The sequence below is a fragment of the Sus scrofa genome, chromosome 2 (assembly GCF_054392235.1).
Source record: "Sus scrofa isolate SSC_HxYL_T2T_F1_AM1 chromosome 2, Sscrofa_HxYL_maternal_Yorkshire_Landrace_v2.0, whole genome shotgun sequence".
Taxonomy (NCBI): Eukaryota; Metazoa; Chordata; class Mammalia; order Artiodactyla; family Suidae; genus Sus; species Sus scrofa.
This window is the reverse complement of record NC_139384.1, coordinates 7,414,527-7,429,560: the sequence shown is the minus strand read 5'-3', so window position 1 is coordinate 7,429,560 and position 15,034 is coordinate 7,414,527. Positions and strand designations below refer to the sequence as shown.

At 59.2% G+C, this 15,034-nt stretch overlaps 1 protein-coding gene across 3 annotated transcripts; it reads right to left on the bottom strand.

Moving 5' to 3' along the window:
• Nucleotides 1-397: 397 nt before the first annotated feature.
• PYGM (glycogen phosphorylase, muscle associated) lies at nt 398-14,180 on the bottom strand. 3 transcript variants are annotated; one of them, XM_085009970.1, is made up of 21 exons: nt 14,064-14,180; nt 11,647-11,891; nt 10,461-10,562; nt 10,294-10,372; nt 10,095-10,198; nt 9,607-9,738; nt 8,225-8,336; nt 8,056-8,138; nt 7,217-7,360; nt 6,775-6,867; nt 6,382-6,528; nt 6,034-6,197; nt 5,389-5,503; nt 4,773-4,874; nt 4,295-4,442; nt 3,928-3,986; nt 3,670-3,811; nt 3,029-3,236; nt 1,202-1,336; nt 915-981; nt 398-806 (listed from the first exon to the last, which is right to left on the bottom strand). In XM_085009970.1, exons 2-21 carry the CDS (start codon nt 11,887-11,889, stop codon nt 657-659), a joined length of 2,529 nt encoding a protein of 842 aa, XP_084866096.1. In that variant the 5' UTR covers nt 11,890-11,891; nt 14,064-14,180; the 3' UTR covers nt 398-656. The 3 variants fall into 3 exon arrangements, with proteins under 3 accessions (XP_084866096.1, XP_084866095.1, XP_003122636.3); XM_085009969.1 differs by lacking the exon at nt 14,064-14,180 and adding an exon at nt 13,767-14,048; XM_003122588.6 differs by lacking the exon at nt 14,064-14,180 and having other exon boundaries at nt 11,647-11,965.
• Nucleotides 14,181-15,034: the final 854 nt, after the last annotated feature.

The following is a 15,034-nucleotide window of genomic DNA, read 5'->3' as shown; positions in this document are numbered from 1 at the left end:
GCTGAGAGCGGACTCAAGAAGGTGCCAACCACCCAGAAGCTCCTCCCCCTTTTGAGTCCCGCCCCTGACAGCGTGGATCCTCAGTAGTCCTGGAGGCCTGTGCCTAAGTCCCGGCTCCCAGCCCCCGTGGGCCCCACCCAGGCGGTTGCCACGCCCCCGGCCAGCCTAGCAGGCCGCTGACCTAGTATGGACACACAGCACTGGGAAGAGAGGCGTGGAGGGTGACGCCTGAAAGGGGCCTGGAGAGTCCCGGGCCCCGCCCCCACAGGCTGCCCCCCCCCCCCCCCGCAAGGGGACGCACCTGCCACGGGTGTGGGTAAGGCACGGTGACTGCGCAGCTGCTGCTGTGCCGCCCGGAGCTATAAATATTTCCCAACTGAGAGAGGAGGGAGGAGGCTCCCAAGGAGAATCAGTTTATTGGGGAGTGGGTGCAGCTGGTCGGACCCATAAATAGGAAGGGGCAGGGAGCCTGAGGACAGGATGGGAGCAGTGTCCTTCGTCGCGCTGAACACTGGGATCTGGAGGCTGGGGAAAATGGGGGTTCCAGGAAGAGGTTTAGGTCTAACTGCAGTACCCCAGCCTCTGGATGAGGAGCTGGCGCAGGCCTGAGGGATTGCGAACAGACTCAGGGGCAGGTTTGGGTCTGGTCTAGAGGCTCAGATCTTCTCATCCGGGGCCGGCAGGCGCTGGCGGGAAGGCTCCACGCCCCAGATCTCCCTGGCATACTGGGCAATGGTGCGGTCGCTGGAGAACTTGCCAGAGGTGGCTATGTTCCGGATCACCATCCGCGTCCACTCTCTCGGGTTCTACAGGCCAAAAGGGAGCTCTGGTTTCACTCTGCCAGTGGGGACCCTCCACCTCATGCCAACCAGGACCCCCCAAGCGCAGCCACCTCGTAACCCAGGACCCCTCACCTTGTACAGGGCACTGACTCTCTCCTGGCACTTAATGTAGTCTTCATAGTCCGCGAAGACTTTAAACCTGAAGGGGAATGGAGAAGCAGGATGCCTCATGAGGTCAAGAGCCAAGCCCATCCTCTCCCAGCGGACTTCCAGGGACCTGGACGGCGATGCCTCTTCCAAAAGGAATCTGGCCCCAACCACCCAGAATCCCTGCCCAGCTTCCCCACCCCTGCTGCCCGGAACCTGAGCCTGTTCAGCCCAGCAGCCCCCGTGCACGGTTCCCTGGCCGGCCCGCTCACCGGTCATGGTGCATGAGCATGTTGACAATGTCCTTGAACAGGTCAGGTTGTTTCGGGGAGAAGAAGCCACTGCTCAGCTGATCGATGATGTGCCGAAGCTCAGGAATTCGGTCATAATACTCCTGGGCGTTGTACCTGTGGGGGGCGGGGGAGGGGGGTAAGGTGGGGGTGGGGGGTGGGGAGAGCCGTAGTTGGCACCCTGGAAGGGAGTTCCTGGCTCCTCCTCCAGCAGACATCCAGCAAGTTCCAAGCCCCAGGGTCAAAACCCAGCCCCAGCCTGCTGCTGCCCTCCCTGCAGCTGCCATGCTCCCTCTGCAGGTCCTTCCAGGGGGCCCCCTCCCTTGTCAGCTCGGCCTTTCACCCCCATCCCATCTTGTGGATGAAGAAACTGACGTCTGAAGAGGGCAGAAGGGAAAAATCCCAGAGCCAATGCCCCAAGCTGAGCGCTCTTCCCCCCCCCCCAACAGGTGTGTTTCTTCCACGAACCGCTTTTCTCTCCCCATCCCAAGTCCATCCCAAGTCCATCCCTGGCCTCGCCTTCATGATCCAGGAAGAGCCAACAGGTATCTCCTGAGAAAGGTCCTTAAACTCTCTGGCCAAGCTCATCGCTGTCCCTGGTACCAACTTTCCTCCAGTGTCCCACTTCCTGAGGCAGCACAACCCATCCCCAGGCTGCCTGGGTTCAAATCCCTCCTCAAGACCAGTCTCGCCTCTTTCCTTCCCTCCTCTCTTCCAAACAGAAACCAAGGCCACCTCCTCAACTGTGTCCCTAAACCCCATCCCTGGCACTGGCCTTTGGCAAAAGACTCTCCCTGCTATGTGGTGTCAACCCCCCACTGGTCCCTCACAGACACTTTGCCCCCTGTGGTCCGGCCTCCATCCTGCAGCTGAAAGTGTCCATCTGGAGCCTAGTTCTGAACATGCTGGACTCTGCTCAAAACATTTCCTATATCGGAGTTCCCGTTGTGGCTCAGTGGAAACGAACCCAACTAGGATCCATGAGCACAGAGGTTCACTCAGTGGGTTAAAGATCTGGCGTTGCCATGAGCTGTGGTGTAGGTCGCAGACGCAGCACGGATCCAGCCTGGCTCTGGCTGTGGCGTAGGCCAGCGGCTATAGCTCCAATTTGACCCCTAGCCTGGGAACCTCCATGTGCCATGGGTGTGGCCCTAAAAAGACAAAAATAAATAAATTACTAATAATAAAAATAAAAACATAATGCTAGGAAAATATCTTCTCTGAAGATCTGCATTTCTGACCATCAGCACTGTTGTAACTACTGTATTCATATTTCTCTTTTTGCTATGGCTGCCAGGAGGCTAAGAATTTAATTTTACTCCCAATTGCAGAAATAGTATTATCTCCTAGGGTCAATACTATTTTCTCTTCCTTTTCCTTTGATTCTGTATTATTTCCTTTCCAATTTCATTTATCTTATTTGTTATAAGTTATCTCAAAAATTTTCTAGGAGCTCCTGCTGTGGCGCAACAGGACCAGTGACATCTTGGGAGCGGCTGGGACGCAGGTTCGATCCCTGATCAGGCACGGTGGCTTAGGGATCTGGCATTGCCAAAGCTGCAGCTTAGGTGGCGACGATAGCTCCCATCTGATCCCTGGCCTGAGAGCTCCATATGCCGTAGAGTGGCCCCAAAAAATGACCAAAAAAAAAAGTTTTCTAGACTCTGGATGGCCATCACTAAGAGACCTTGTGCAGCCTGGACCAGCCTTTCCAGCCATGCCTCTCGCTCCCAGCTCTACCCGCCAGCAGCCACACTTTGGCGCCTCGTGCCCATGGACTGTGAACTTGGCAGCCCTTGACTCCCATACCCTTTCTGGTCAAGCCGTTCCACGTCCTCCACCCGCATGCCGAAGATAAAGAAGTTCTCCTCCCCCGCCTCTTCTGCCATCTCCACGTTGGCCCCATCCATGGTGCCAATGGTCAGGGCCCCATTGAGCATGAACTTCATGTTGCCCGTGCCCGAGGCCTCGGTACCCGCAGTAGAGATCTGCTCCGAGAGGTCAGCGGCCGGGATCACTGTGGGGTGGCAGCAGGGGACACGCTTAGTCAGGGAAGAGCCCCACATCAGCTGGAGACTCTGGAGTGAAACCCCAGCTGGATTCAGGGTCCCCTCTCCGTCCCAACTCTCCAGTCTTCAGCAACTGGGGGCCCTCTCAGGCCCCCCACCTCTTATTGATTCTTGAACATCTGGGATCTAACCAAGACTCCCCGCACCCTACCCCCAGCTCCATTGCGTGATCTGAAGGGCACCACCGAGGCCCATCTCCGCTATCATGTCACCCTGTACTGCATGAAATGCCACCCTCAAGGGGACAGCCTCAGGATCTGAGTGTTGTCCCCTCCAGATGTTTCTTTAAAGTGCGAGCACCCCAGGATGCGGAGACGAATATCGCTCCCTGGGACGGAACTAATCAGAGCTTCCCAAGGGTCCCCACGGGCGGCCCCCCACCTTTCTCAGCCAGCGAGACCCGGTAGTTCTCCAGGAAGATCACGCGGAGGCGGTCTCCCACCACGGGATCGTGGTTGACCACATCCCCAATGGCTGTAATGAGTTTGATGATCATCTTGGCCATGTGGTACCCAGGGGCAGCCTGTGGGGGCACAGTCTGGGATCAGCTCCACGGCCCGACCTCCTACCCCCATCCTGCAACCCAGCCAGGCTGACCTCAACCCGGATGTGTCAAAGGTCTGCAGCCCAGCTTCTCACCTTCCCTCCAATCATCACCGTTCGAGGCACGACAAACTTATTGGGTTCCTTCTTGATGCCTATGGAGAAACAGAGGGATGGCATGAGGGGGCCTAGTTCTCCCTCTGGGCAGGAGCTCCTGACAGCACCCATCCAGCCAGGCCCCGGCTGGGAGACCGGAGCCCTGACTTGGGCAATCACTTGCTTTGTGACCTCCGATCTGTCACGTCCTCCGTAACAGAGCCTCCGTCTGCCCATCTGTGAAATGGGACTAATTCCACATCCCAAGAGTTGTTCCGAGGCCGGAGGAGAGGTGGGTCAGGAAGTATGTAGTGTGCTGAGAGGAACCAGAGGGGGCCCCGGAGCCAGAGGGCACCCTGCAACTCACGGTTGTACAGTGTGATGACGTGGAGGCAGTTGAGGAGCTGGCGTTTATATTCGTGAATCCGCTTCACCTGGATGTCGAAGAGCGAGTTGGGGTTGATGTGGACTTTGTATTCCCTCTCTAGATACGCAGAGAACTTTAACTTGTTTTCCTGAAGGCAGGGGAGGTGGGGAGAGCTCACCAACAGGCCTCAGCCTCAGGAAATCCTACAGTCTCATTTCTTTCCCAGGAAGGGAGAGGATAGAAGCCATCCTGGCCACCTTCATCCACGCCTGCGTCAGGGCAGACATTGCTAATCAATGTCAGCACTCTTCCAGGGAAGCCAGGCGAGGCCTTCCCATCATGGACTGACTCCAGGCAACTTCTACCAATGGCCTGAGGTTGCAGGAGAGATGAGCTCTATTGGCCATCCCAGACCCCTCCAGCACCCTCCATGCCAGCCCCAGCACAGGTGTCTGGCCCAGGTGGCAGCGCTCCTCACCTGCTTCACTTTGGCCACATCCCGGATAAAGGCTTCGTCGTCCACGTAGGAGAGCAGTTTGCGCAGCTGGTCCAGGTCTGCGATGTACTCCTCCCCGATGCGCTGTGGGAACACGGCACTCAGGCCCAGGTCACTCCTCCATCCTCCCTCGTCCTTGACTTTCCAGGTCAGCCAGGCCCCGTCCACTGCAGCAGCGCCTTCCCCTGCAGCCTCCCAGCTCAGCGGTGGTATATGCATCTTCCTCCCTGCCCGACCTCCAGCCCTGATGGCTGAATCCATCTGACCCCCACCCCCATCCGAATCCTCCTGGCCTCTTCCTCTGATGGGCAATGACCTTGGTCCCAGTCTCTGCCCCTTTCTGGCCTCACTTCAGATGTGACCTATTGATAACCCCTCCATTAGACAGTGAACTCCACCAGGCTGAGCTTCATAGTCAGGCCTCTGTTAGCGCACAGGCACCCTCACGCAAGCAGGGGAACAGTTCCTCTCCTCCAGACACGTGCCAGGCTTGGGGAACGCACTGCGCAGGATGGATTTCAGCCCTCAGCTGGGGCCCTACAGTGAACCACGGATATGCCCACAACCAGACCCCTATTGGCCACACAGGACCTCTCACCTCAGCAATGACCTCCGCCAGCCCAGGGTTACACATAACTAGCCAGCGCCGAGGGGTGATGCCGTTGGTCTTATTCTGGAACTTATGAGGCTCCAGCTCGTAGAAGTCCTTGAAGCTACAGGATGGGGTTGGAGGGTCACCAATCACCCCAGGGGGATGAAGGCCACCTCCCTGGGGCCCTTCCCCTGGTTTCTTTTTCTTTTTTCTTTTTTTTTTTTGCTTTTTAGGGCCGCACGCACAGCATATGGAGGTTCCCAAGCTAGGGGTCTCATCAGAGCTACAGCTGCCGGCCTACACCCCAGCCAGAGCAACGCAGGATCCTGGCCGCATCTTCAACCTACACCACAGCTCAGGGCCATGCAGATCCTTAACCCCCTGAGCGAGGCCAGGGATCGAACTTGCCACCTCACGGTTCCTAGTCGGATTTGTTTCCACTGCACCACCACGGGAACTCCTACCCTGGTTTCTTGATGAAAGGGGCGGGGAGGTGAAGAGGGTGCGGTGTGTAAGAGGGGTCACGTGGGGACCACCCTGCTTAAAAGAAGCGCCCGGCCGAGGGCGACCGGGAGCGGCCGGTGCTGGGCAGTGAGGCGGAGTGGGAGGTGGGGGCAGAGGCAGGGGCAGGATCGGGGGCGCGGGTCTCACATGGTCTTCTTGAGGATCTCGGAGTGGATGCGAGCCACGCCGTTGACGGCGTGCGAGCCGGCGATGCACAGGTGCGCCATGTTGATGCGCTTCACGGCGCCCTCCTCCACCAGAGACATGCGCCGCAGCCGGTCTACATCCCCAGGGTACGCGGCCGCCACGCGCTGTGCCGGCAGAGCTCAGAGCTAGGGAGGGACCCGGGGCCCCGGGTCCCCCAGCCCAGAGCCCCGCCATAGCCGTCCCGGCCAGAGCTTCAGGAGCCAGGCCTTCCATGCCGTCCTCGCCGCACCCCCCCCATCCCCCACCCCCCCACCTCCAACACCCCCCCCCACACACACACAAACTCACATTAAGGAAGCGCTGGTTGATCTCATAGATTATCTGGAGGTGCCGGGGCAGCAGGGTCTCCATGAGGTGCACAGGCCAGCGCTCCAGGGCTTCTGGCAGCACCGTGTGGTTGGTGTAGGCACAGGTTCTCACGGTCACGTCCCATGCCTGAGGGATGGGGAGGAAGGACCCCCCGGGTGTAAGTTCCATGGCTCTGCACACACACTGCGCCGCCAGGAGCCGCGGCCCCGCCGCTGCCTTGCCAGGTTCTAGGACGCTCGCCCTCTGGGCCTCACACTGCTGTCTGTTCGGTGGGGGGGCTCCACCCACATCTTTCCACCCCCCCAGACTGGGAAGGGGACCCTGCGACAGAGAGGGTGAGGTGGGGGTGGAGGGAGGGGTCCTTAAGCCCACCTTCTCCCACTCCAGCCGCTCCTCATCCACCAGAATCCTCATCAGCTCAGGGATGGCCAAGGAAGGGTGGGTGTCATTGAGCTGGATGGCCACCTGGGGTGGGGAGGAAGGTGAAGTCAGTCTGGGCTCCAAATCAAGGCTCTGGTCATTGTCCTTTGCCCCTTGACCGCCCCCCTCCAAGGGCCCCTCATGGTGCTAGGGCTGAGCTGGGGGTGGAGGGTATCACGGGGGCAGCTGTGGGCCAGGAGGAAAAAGAGGGAAGCGAGGTTATAATTAGGGTCCTGAGCAGATCACCCACACCCACACCCCAACCCCAACCCCACCCCCCCGCCGCCTCCACTCGCTCATCTATAGAATGGGCGGTGCGGACAGAGGCTGGAGCGGGGAGGGCTGGCACACATCGCAGGAGGTGAGGAAACCCGCCCTCCCCGGGGCCGGGTACCTTATCCGGGAAGGCGTCGAAGCTCGTGCGCACGGGGTCACGGCAGCCAAACTTGGAGGACTTGAAGCGGCGGATGATGTCCTGGAGCGTGGCCGCCACCACGAAGTACTCCTGCTTCAACCGTAGCTCCTTCCCTTCAAAGAACTGCGGGCAGGGCGACGTCAAGGTGGTGGGCGTGGCCACACTGCTGCGGGTGTGGCCAGGAGAGACTCCCAGCCACACCTAGAGTCCTGAGGCCTGAGCGGCCCCACCTCAGGGACGCAGGGGTCTTTTCCCCACCAAGAAGTAGCAATGCAGACGGACAGTGTCAGGAAGGAGGCACATAAGGACCAGGGCTCTTGTGGGCGTCACCAGGGAACAGCTCCTCCAAAGCCGCACTCTAATCCGCTGCCCCCAGTATTCAGGCATCCTCCCACGGTTTTGTTTGTTTGTTTTTGTCTTTTTAGGGCCGAGCCCTTAGCATATGGAGGTTTCCAAGCTAGGGGTCTAATCGCAGCTGTAACTGCCAGCCTTCACCAGAGCCACAGCAACGCCAAGATTCGAGCCACGTCTGTGACCTATACCACAGCTCACAGCAACGCCAGATCCCTAACCCACTGAGCAAGGCCAGGGATCAAACCCACATCCTCATGGATACTAGTCAGGTCCTTTTAACCACTGAGCCACAACTGGAACTCCCAGGCATCCTCCCACTTAAACAACTGGAGGGAGGAACAGGACCCATGGGGACCAGCAACATGCCCTGGGTGGGACCAGGTTGCCAGCAAGTGTCACCCCCACTTCCCCTGCCCTCTCCCATGCACTCTGGCTTCTGGTCCCCATCCCAGGGGGTAACATACATTGTCATTGGGGTACAGGACCCGAGAAATGTTCTCAGCCAGGTTGCGGTCCAGCACAGCCTGGATGTAGCCACCGACGTTGACTGGGGAACAAAAAGGGGACAGGGTCAGGTGTGGGCTGAGTGTGGGCCGGGGTGGGTGGGGGCTGCCAACTTCTGGCTGAACTCACAGTCTTTGAGGTTGAAGTCATTGGGGGCCTTGGCAGACCACAGGCGCATGGTATTGACGACGTTGTTGCGGTAGCCAGGCACGGGTGTGTCGTAGGGCATGGCCAACACCACCTGCGGGGCACCCGGCATGGTGTCAAGAGGTGGGTATCTGCCGCGTCTGGGAGGCCCTGAGAGCTGGAACTCCATGCCTTGTCCTTGCCCTCTGCCAACTCCCAGTCCCGGGTTCTAGTCCCAATTCTGGGTAACCCCAAGCAACCCCTCAACCTCCCTGGATCTCACGCATAAAGAGGGGACATCCCAGAGCCACCACCACCACCTCCCTGCCCCTCCTTGCTAGGCTGTTGTGAGGATTCCAGGAGGAGGCAGGGGTGAGCCCAGAGCCCAAGGTGGAGCCCTCTTGGTAGCCACTCTGCGGTGATGGGGAAGAGCTGGCTTGCCTGGCCTGAGCACAATCTAGAGGACACTCTGGACTCATGGAAGGACTGGGGGATCATGGGGCAGCTGACAGGGTCACAGAAGTCAAGCCAAGTCCATGCAAAGAGTTTATGACCAGTTGACCTCTGGACTAATTAACTGTGACTGATGCTGGCCCCACCTCCCACAATTAGCCAACATCAGGAACCGTTGCTAGTAGCTGCCACCACCACGGGGCCACATCCACGCCCCCCTCCCCACCATGAAGTAGCCCCTGATTGGAGCAGAGTGCAAACTGCAGCTCAGAGTGGGAAGGGGCTGCCCTGAGAGAATACAGCCAGGTGGGCAGCCAGTGCCCTGCTGGACCTTAGCGAGGATGACAGCAGAATGACTCTCACTCTCGATTCTGAAAGACTAGAGCTTTCTGTGCAGCCATCTGGAAGCCGATGACCGGCAGCCACAGCAAGAAGACTGGCTGAGCTGGAATTCAGACACCTGGTTTAGCTTTAGGCTCCAACTTGCTCCATGACCTTGAGTGAGTCATTTGCCCTCTGCAGGCTCTAATTTTCTCCCCTGTCCGCATTTCTGGGCTGTCGCTTTCTTTCCTATGGAGCCCCCAGGTCAGACGTGCAGGGGAGCCAAGCGCCCGTGACTATTCTTTGATGAGTCTTGTGGGCTGGAGGGGAGCCAGGTCAGGGAAGGAACATGGGTAGAGCAAGCCTCTCTCCTCCTCCCAGGCTCTGCACTTGGCCTGGCTCCCCTGTGATCTTGTCTCTAGCCTCTCCTGGTTCCAGCTGTGTGACCTCGAGGAAGTCACTTAAGCTCTCTGAGCCTCGGGGTCCTCTATTATAAGACGGCACAGGGTCTAGTAGCCTCTGGGATCTTTCCCTGTTTCTCCCTGTTTCCTCTAGAACTTCCTCCCCTCCCCATCCCTGGATCCTCCTCTGCTCCCCGGCATCCCCCTCACCTGTGTGTCCACCCACTTGGCCCCCTGGTTGGTGTGCTCCACTCGGCCATAGAAGTGCACAGGCAGCGTGAATTCGGGTCGCGCCTTCTCCCAGGCGTTGCCATAGCGAAGCCAGTCATCAGCCTCCTCCATCTAAGCCCAAGGCAGGTCGGGGAGAAAGGAAAGCAGCGTCAGAGCCAGGCTCACGCCACAAGAAGTGGCGGGCAGGGCAGGAGCAGCAGCTATACAGCCCCTGTATAGGGAGGGCATACATGAAAGACTCTGGGGCAGGCGGGCCCCTGGTCTGGTGGGATAGCCAAGCGGACACGGTGTGTGCATGAGAGTCTGAGAGATCCCACAGGTACGGCCCTCCCATCCCAAGAGATAACGATGGGACTGGGGCCGGGGGCTGGGGCCAGTTCTGGATCTATGCACAGATGAATGAGCACATAGGGGGTCTTCCCCCTCACAACCAGGGCCCTACACGGCCAGGGCCCAAGGTTGCTCACCTGCCAACCCCCAGTGATCTTCTGGTTAAATATCCCAAACTCATAGCGGATCCCGTAGCCATAGGCAGCCAGGCCCAGTGTTGCCATGGAGTCCAGAAAGCAGGCTAGGGGTGTGCACAGAGGGGTGTCAGAGATGCAACACAAAAGGACCCTTCCGCCCACCCCCGACCCCCACCCCCGTGCCACCCAGCTCATTCACCTGCCAGCCGGCCCAGGCCCCCATTGCCGAGCCCGGCATCCTCCTCCATTTCCTCCAGCTCTTCCATGTCCAAGCCCAGCTAGAAGGGGGAGGGTGTGCCAGTCGTCAGGGCCAAGGGCCAGCGGGTCCATGCTGCGGTCCCTAGGGCTTGCCCCACCCCTACACACCTGGTAGGTGGCCTCATCACAGGCATTTTCCAAGGCCAGGTTCACCATGGTGTTTTGTAGCGTCCGGCCCATGTAGAATTCCAGAGACAGGTAATAGATCCTCTGTCCGGAGAGACAGACGGGGTCAAGGCTGCCCTCGGACATGCATTCAGCCAGGCTCGCTTGGGCCGGCACCTCTCACACGTCCTGCCCCATGCCTAGGCCCCAGCATGTTCTTTCCCCGCTTCCTCAGGCTTTGGGGACCCAACAGGTAAGTTCCAGCCCCAGCATTTCTTCTGACTTTTGCACAAATCATTTTTCTTCTCTGAGCCTCAGTTTCCTCATCTGGAAAATGGGGCTGGCTGTATCTCCCTGGGGGGCTGAGGTGCTTAGGAGAGGTGGGAACCCCTTCCTGTGCAGGAAATCCTCCCAACAGCCCCTCAGGGAGTCAGGATGTGGGGGAGCATCTCCAAGGGCTCCCCAGGAGGGGGGGCCAGGCCCAGAGAAAAGTCTTTGGCTCAAGGTCACACAATGACTCAGGGCTAGAGGCAGCCACCTCCCATCTTTGCAGGGCCCAGCTCCCCTTGGCCCTCAAGCCTCTGTCCCAAGAAGGGGCCAGAGAGGCGCCAGGCTCCAGGATGCAGATGGTGCGTGGTCTCCTGGTTTCCTGGGTCCCCTCCCTGCCCCACCCGTCTGCCCCTCCCCCACTCCTGCCCAGAGGTGTCAGGTTGCTGACATTTACCAGTGACCCCAACAGACACTTGATCTCCCCCCTCAGCTGCCCCAGCCGAGCCCCACCCGCTCACGGACGCGCTGTGCACACATTCAGTGACATGTCCTTCCACTAAGGGTCCACCCCAGGCCACAGGGGTCTTCCTGCCCCCTCAACAGCCCCTCGCTCCGAGATTCTAGCCGAAAGAGGGGGCTGGACTGTGGGTGGCTCTCAATCAGGGCCTTTGCCACCAGCCTGCCTTGACCTGAGGCCCCTGACCCCCACCCCACCCCTCGCACCCCGCCCCTGGGTCCCCGCACCCATTGCACCTGGCACCCCTGCATCTTCCAACCTCAGGAACCTGGAGCGACCCTTTATTTTGCAGCCCAAAATCCTGACCTCAGGAAAGGGCTGCCACGTGGTCACGATCTCCTGGGCCCCCCGGGGCAGGGCCCCCCCCTGCCCATCCCCCACCCGGGGGGCCCCAAGCAGCACCTTAGGGTCCTTCTCATAGTAGTGCTGCTGCGTGCGGATCCAGCGGCCCACGAGGTGGTCGCGCACGGTGTAGGCCAGCGCGAAGTAGTAGTCGCGGGCGTTGGCCACGTTGCGGTCCTTCACGAGGGTGAAGTGCAGGTGCCGGTTGAAGTTCTTCTTCAGCTCCGCCACATTCTCCACGCCGGCCAGGCCGCGCACGCTGATCTGCTTTCTCTTCTCCTGGTCCGTCAGGGGCCGGGACATGGCTGCGGGAGGGCGGGCCGGACGGAAGGACGGACGGTGGGGACGGGGGCCTGAGCGGTGCCTCCAGCCAGGGAGTGGAGATCCCCGGCCGGCCGGCGATTTAAAGCCCGGCTCTGGGCAGCTTGCCCCGCCTCCTCCCTCCGGGGGAGGGTCTTGGCCTGGGTGCTCCGGGAGCTATTTTGGGGCAAGCGCAGGAGAGGAGAGAGGGGCAGGGAGAGCAGGCCGGACCTCCGCCTGGGCTGGGCCCGGCAGCCCTGTGCCGACCCACGTCCCCCCCCACCCCTCGCACACGGCGGCCCTTCTGCCCTCTGGCCCCCTCCCTGCCTTTTGCAGGGTCAGAGACAAGATGCAGCAGGCGGCGGCGGCTGGCCTGAGAGGCCTGAGCCTTGACCGGAGCCGCTGGGCTCCAACTTTGGCTGAGGCTGCCCTGCTCTGGGCCCGTTCCTGGGTTCTAGATGAAAGATGGGGCCGGACCTTGGCGGCTGTCCATCAGGGCTCCTTGGAGGGGCCAAGTGGGATGTCAAGGAGGACAGGTCAGGAGCCCCAGCCCCCATCAGAGCCTCTTGGCTTCTGTTCCAGACATTCACAGAAGAGACTGCAAACCCCAAGCGGGGTGACCTCCGGTCAAGCTTCCACGGCAGCCCTGCAGCCGGGTGGGGAGGGACGGGCTGAAGGCCCAGGCGCTGAGGATGAGCCCTAACAGAAGTGCAACTAGCAGAGGATACTGGGTGTCTGCACGAAGGGGCACCGGGACCCTGCGTTCCAGGGGGTGGTATGGGGAAGGTTGCCTGAGGCAGGGCTACAGTGCACACCCCACCCCCCCACCTAAGTCGAGCCACTCTGAGCTCCCCCTGTTGCTGTCCCTCAAGGGGCTCTGAAGTGACCTTTGCAGAGGGATGGTCAGATTACAGGCCAGCTTTGGCTAGGGACCACCAGCCTGGAGCAGGGGCCCCTGGGAACTGTAGTCCTGGGGCCCACAGGCGTAGGAGAAACTGAAGCGCCCCCTTCATGCGCACATGCACGTGCGCGCACACAACACTGGCCAATGATATCAAGTCGCCCATGATGCGGCTGCCAGGTGAGTGGCTGGAGGCCTTCTCCTACCCATCTCTCCCACCTGGGGCCACACAGTGGACAAGGGCTTAGTGGACCAGGTTCACAAGTGTGACTCCACCTGTAAAACGGGCCTCTGCACCCCAGGAATTTGTCTTCATGGCCTGACACCTCCAGACCCCTCCCTTTGAGGCTTTGCCTGCCCCCAATTCACTGCTGGTGCCCTGGCCCCAGCATTCATTTGCTATGTGATCTTGGGCTGGTTGCTCTGCTTTTCTGAGCCTTGAATCCCTTCACCTAATGAGAATATAAAGACCTGCCTCCTCCAGCCCCTGCCTCCTAATCTCGTGGAGGCAGACTTTGGAAGCTGCTTTGTTCTTTGAGCAAAAGAAGACCAGGGCCCAGTGCTATTTCAGAGGATGCCTGAGCCTCCTGGGGCAGAGGGCCCGTGGAAGCGGAGAACTGGGTGTTCTGGCCTGTGGGCCAAGGAAGCAGATCTGGGCTTGGACAGCTGCAGGATGCTATTGAGAGTCTGGCTCAGGGAGGGCCAGGCTGTGTCGGAGGACTTTGAGCCACAGCAGACCTGCCCTGGGATCACCCACTTGGTGTGGGGGCCCAACTCCAAGCCTCCCTATGGCTGAGCTCTGCTCTGCCCCTGCCCCCCAAGCAGCGTCTGGTCTGATCTGCCACAGAGCATGCTTCAAGCAGAGAAAAAAGACCAAGAAGAAAACACCAAAACACACCTCCACAGATAGCATGAAAACATAGAAAATTGTCTAACATTTTTTGCATTTTCCAATTTCTCTTCTAAAAAAGTGTTTTACCCATTGTATTTCAAAAAAGAAATGCCCGATGGCTCTCTTGTCTTCAGTTCTCATCCTCAGCCTCTCCTCCCCGGCTGTGCCTTTGCAGAGGTTCACCCACTCTGGCCTCCGGGCTTGGCCAGCATCTCAGGCCGCCTGGCCTGTGGTCCCTCTTGGAGGGCTGTGTAGAGCTCAGAGGTTCCTTGGCACATGGTCATTCCTTGACAAGGCAATGCCAGCGACCCATGTTGTCACCTCGTGCCCCAACTGTGGCCATACAAACCTTTGCACTGACCCATTACTGCCTGTAGGACTTACTTTTCCTCCTAAGGCCCGGCTCCCGCCTCTCCCAGGGCTGGCCCGACGCCCCTCTTCCTGCTCATCCACCCAGCGCTCGCCCTGCCCCTGCACTCAGAGCTCTTACCGAACTGGGACACGTTCTGTTTCCACTGGGAAACAAATATACTCTGGACGGGTTTCTCCCACTACCTTTTTTGGGGGTTCTTTCAATCTTTGTCAGTGGCCCCGCCTCTAACTTTCCAATTTTTTTTTTTTTTTTTTTTTTTTTTTTTTGTTCTTTTGTCTTTTCTATGGCTGCCACTTGCAGCACATGGAGGTTCCCAGGCCAGGGGTCTAATCGGAGCTGTAGCCTCCGGCCTACGCCAGGGCCACAGCAACATGGGATCTGAGCTGCATCTGTGACCTACACCACAGCTCATGGCAACGCCAGATCCTTAACCCACTGAGCAAGGCCAGGGATGGAACCCGAAACCTCATGGTTCCTAGTCGGATTCATTAACCACCGAGCCACGCCGGGAACTCCTAACTTTCCAATCTTATATGGAGGTTCCCAGGCTAGAGACTGAATCGGAGCTGCTGCTGCCAGCCTACACCACAGCCACAGAGCCACAAGGGATCCAAGCCTCATCTTCAAGCTACACCACAGCTCATGGCAATGCCGGATTGTTAACCCGCTGAGCAAGGGCAGGGATTGAACCCACGTTCTCATGGATACTATTGGGCTTCATTACCACCGGGCCACAATGGAAACTCCAAACTTTCCAAACTTTTTCAGGGGCAACACCACCCCCCAGCCCAGCATGGAGCCTTGAAGCTTCAAGCTGACCAGCTCATTTCCCCAAGTCCTCCCCCTGCCCCCCCACTCCCATGTGTTGTGTGCAGTTTTATTTTCGAGAAGCCTGAGACCGCTTTTCCAACCTGAACTCTAGGTTATGTCCAGACAGACACCTGAACTAACTCAAGGTTGTTTGTGTGCGACTAGGTTTCTA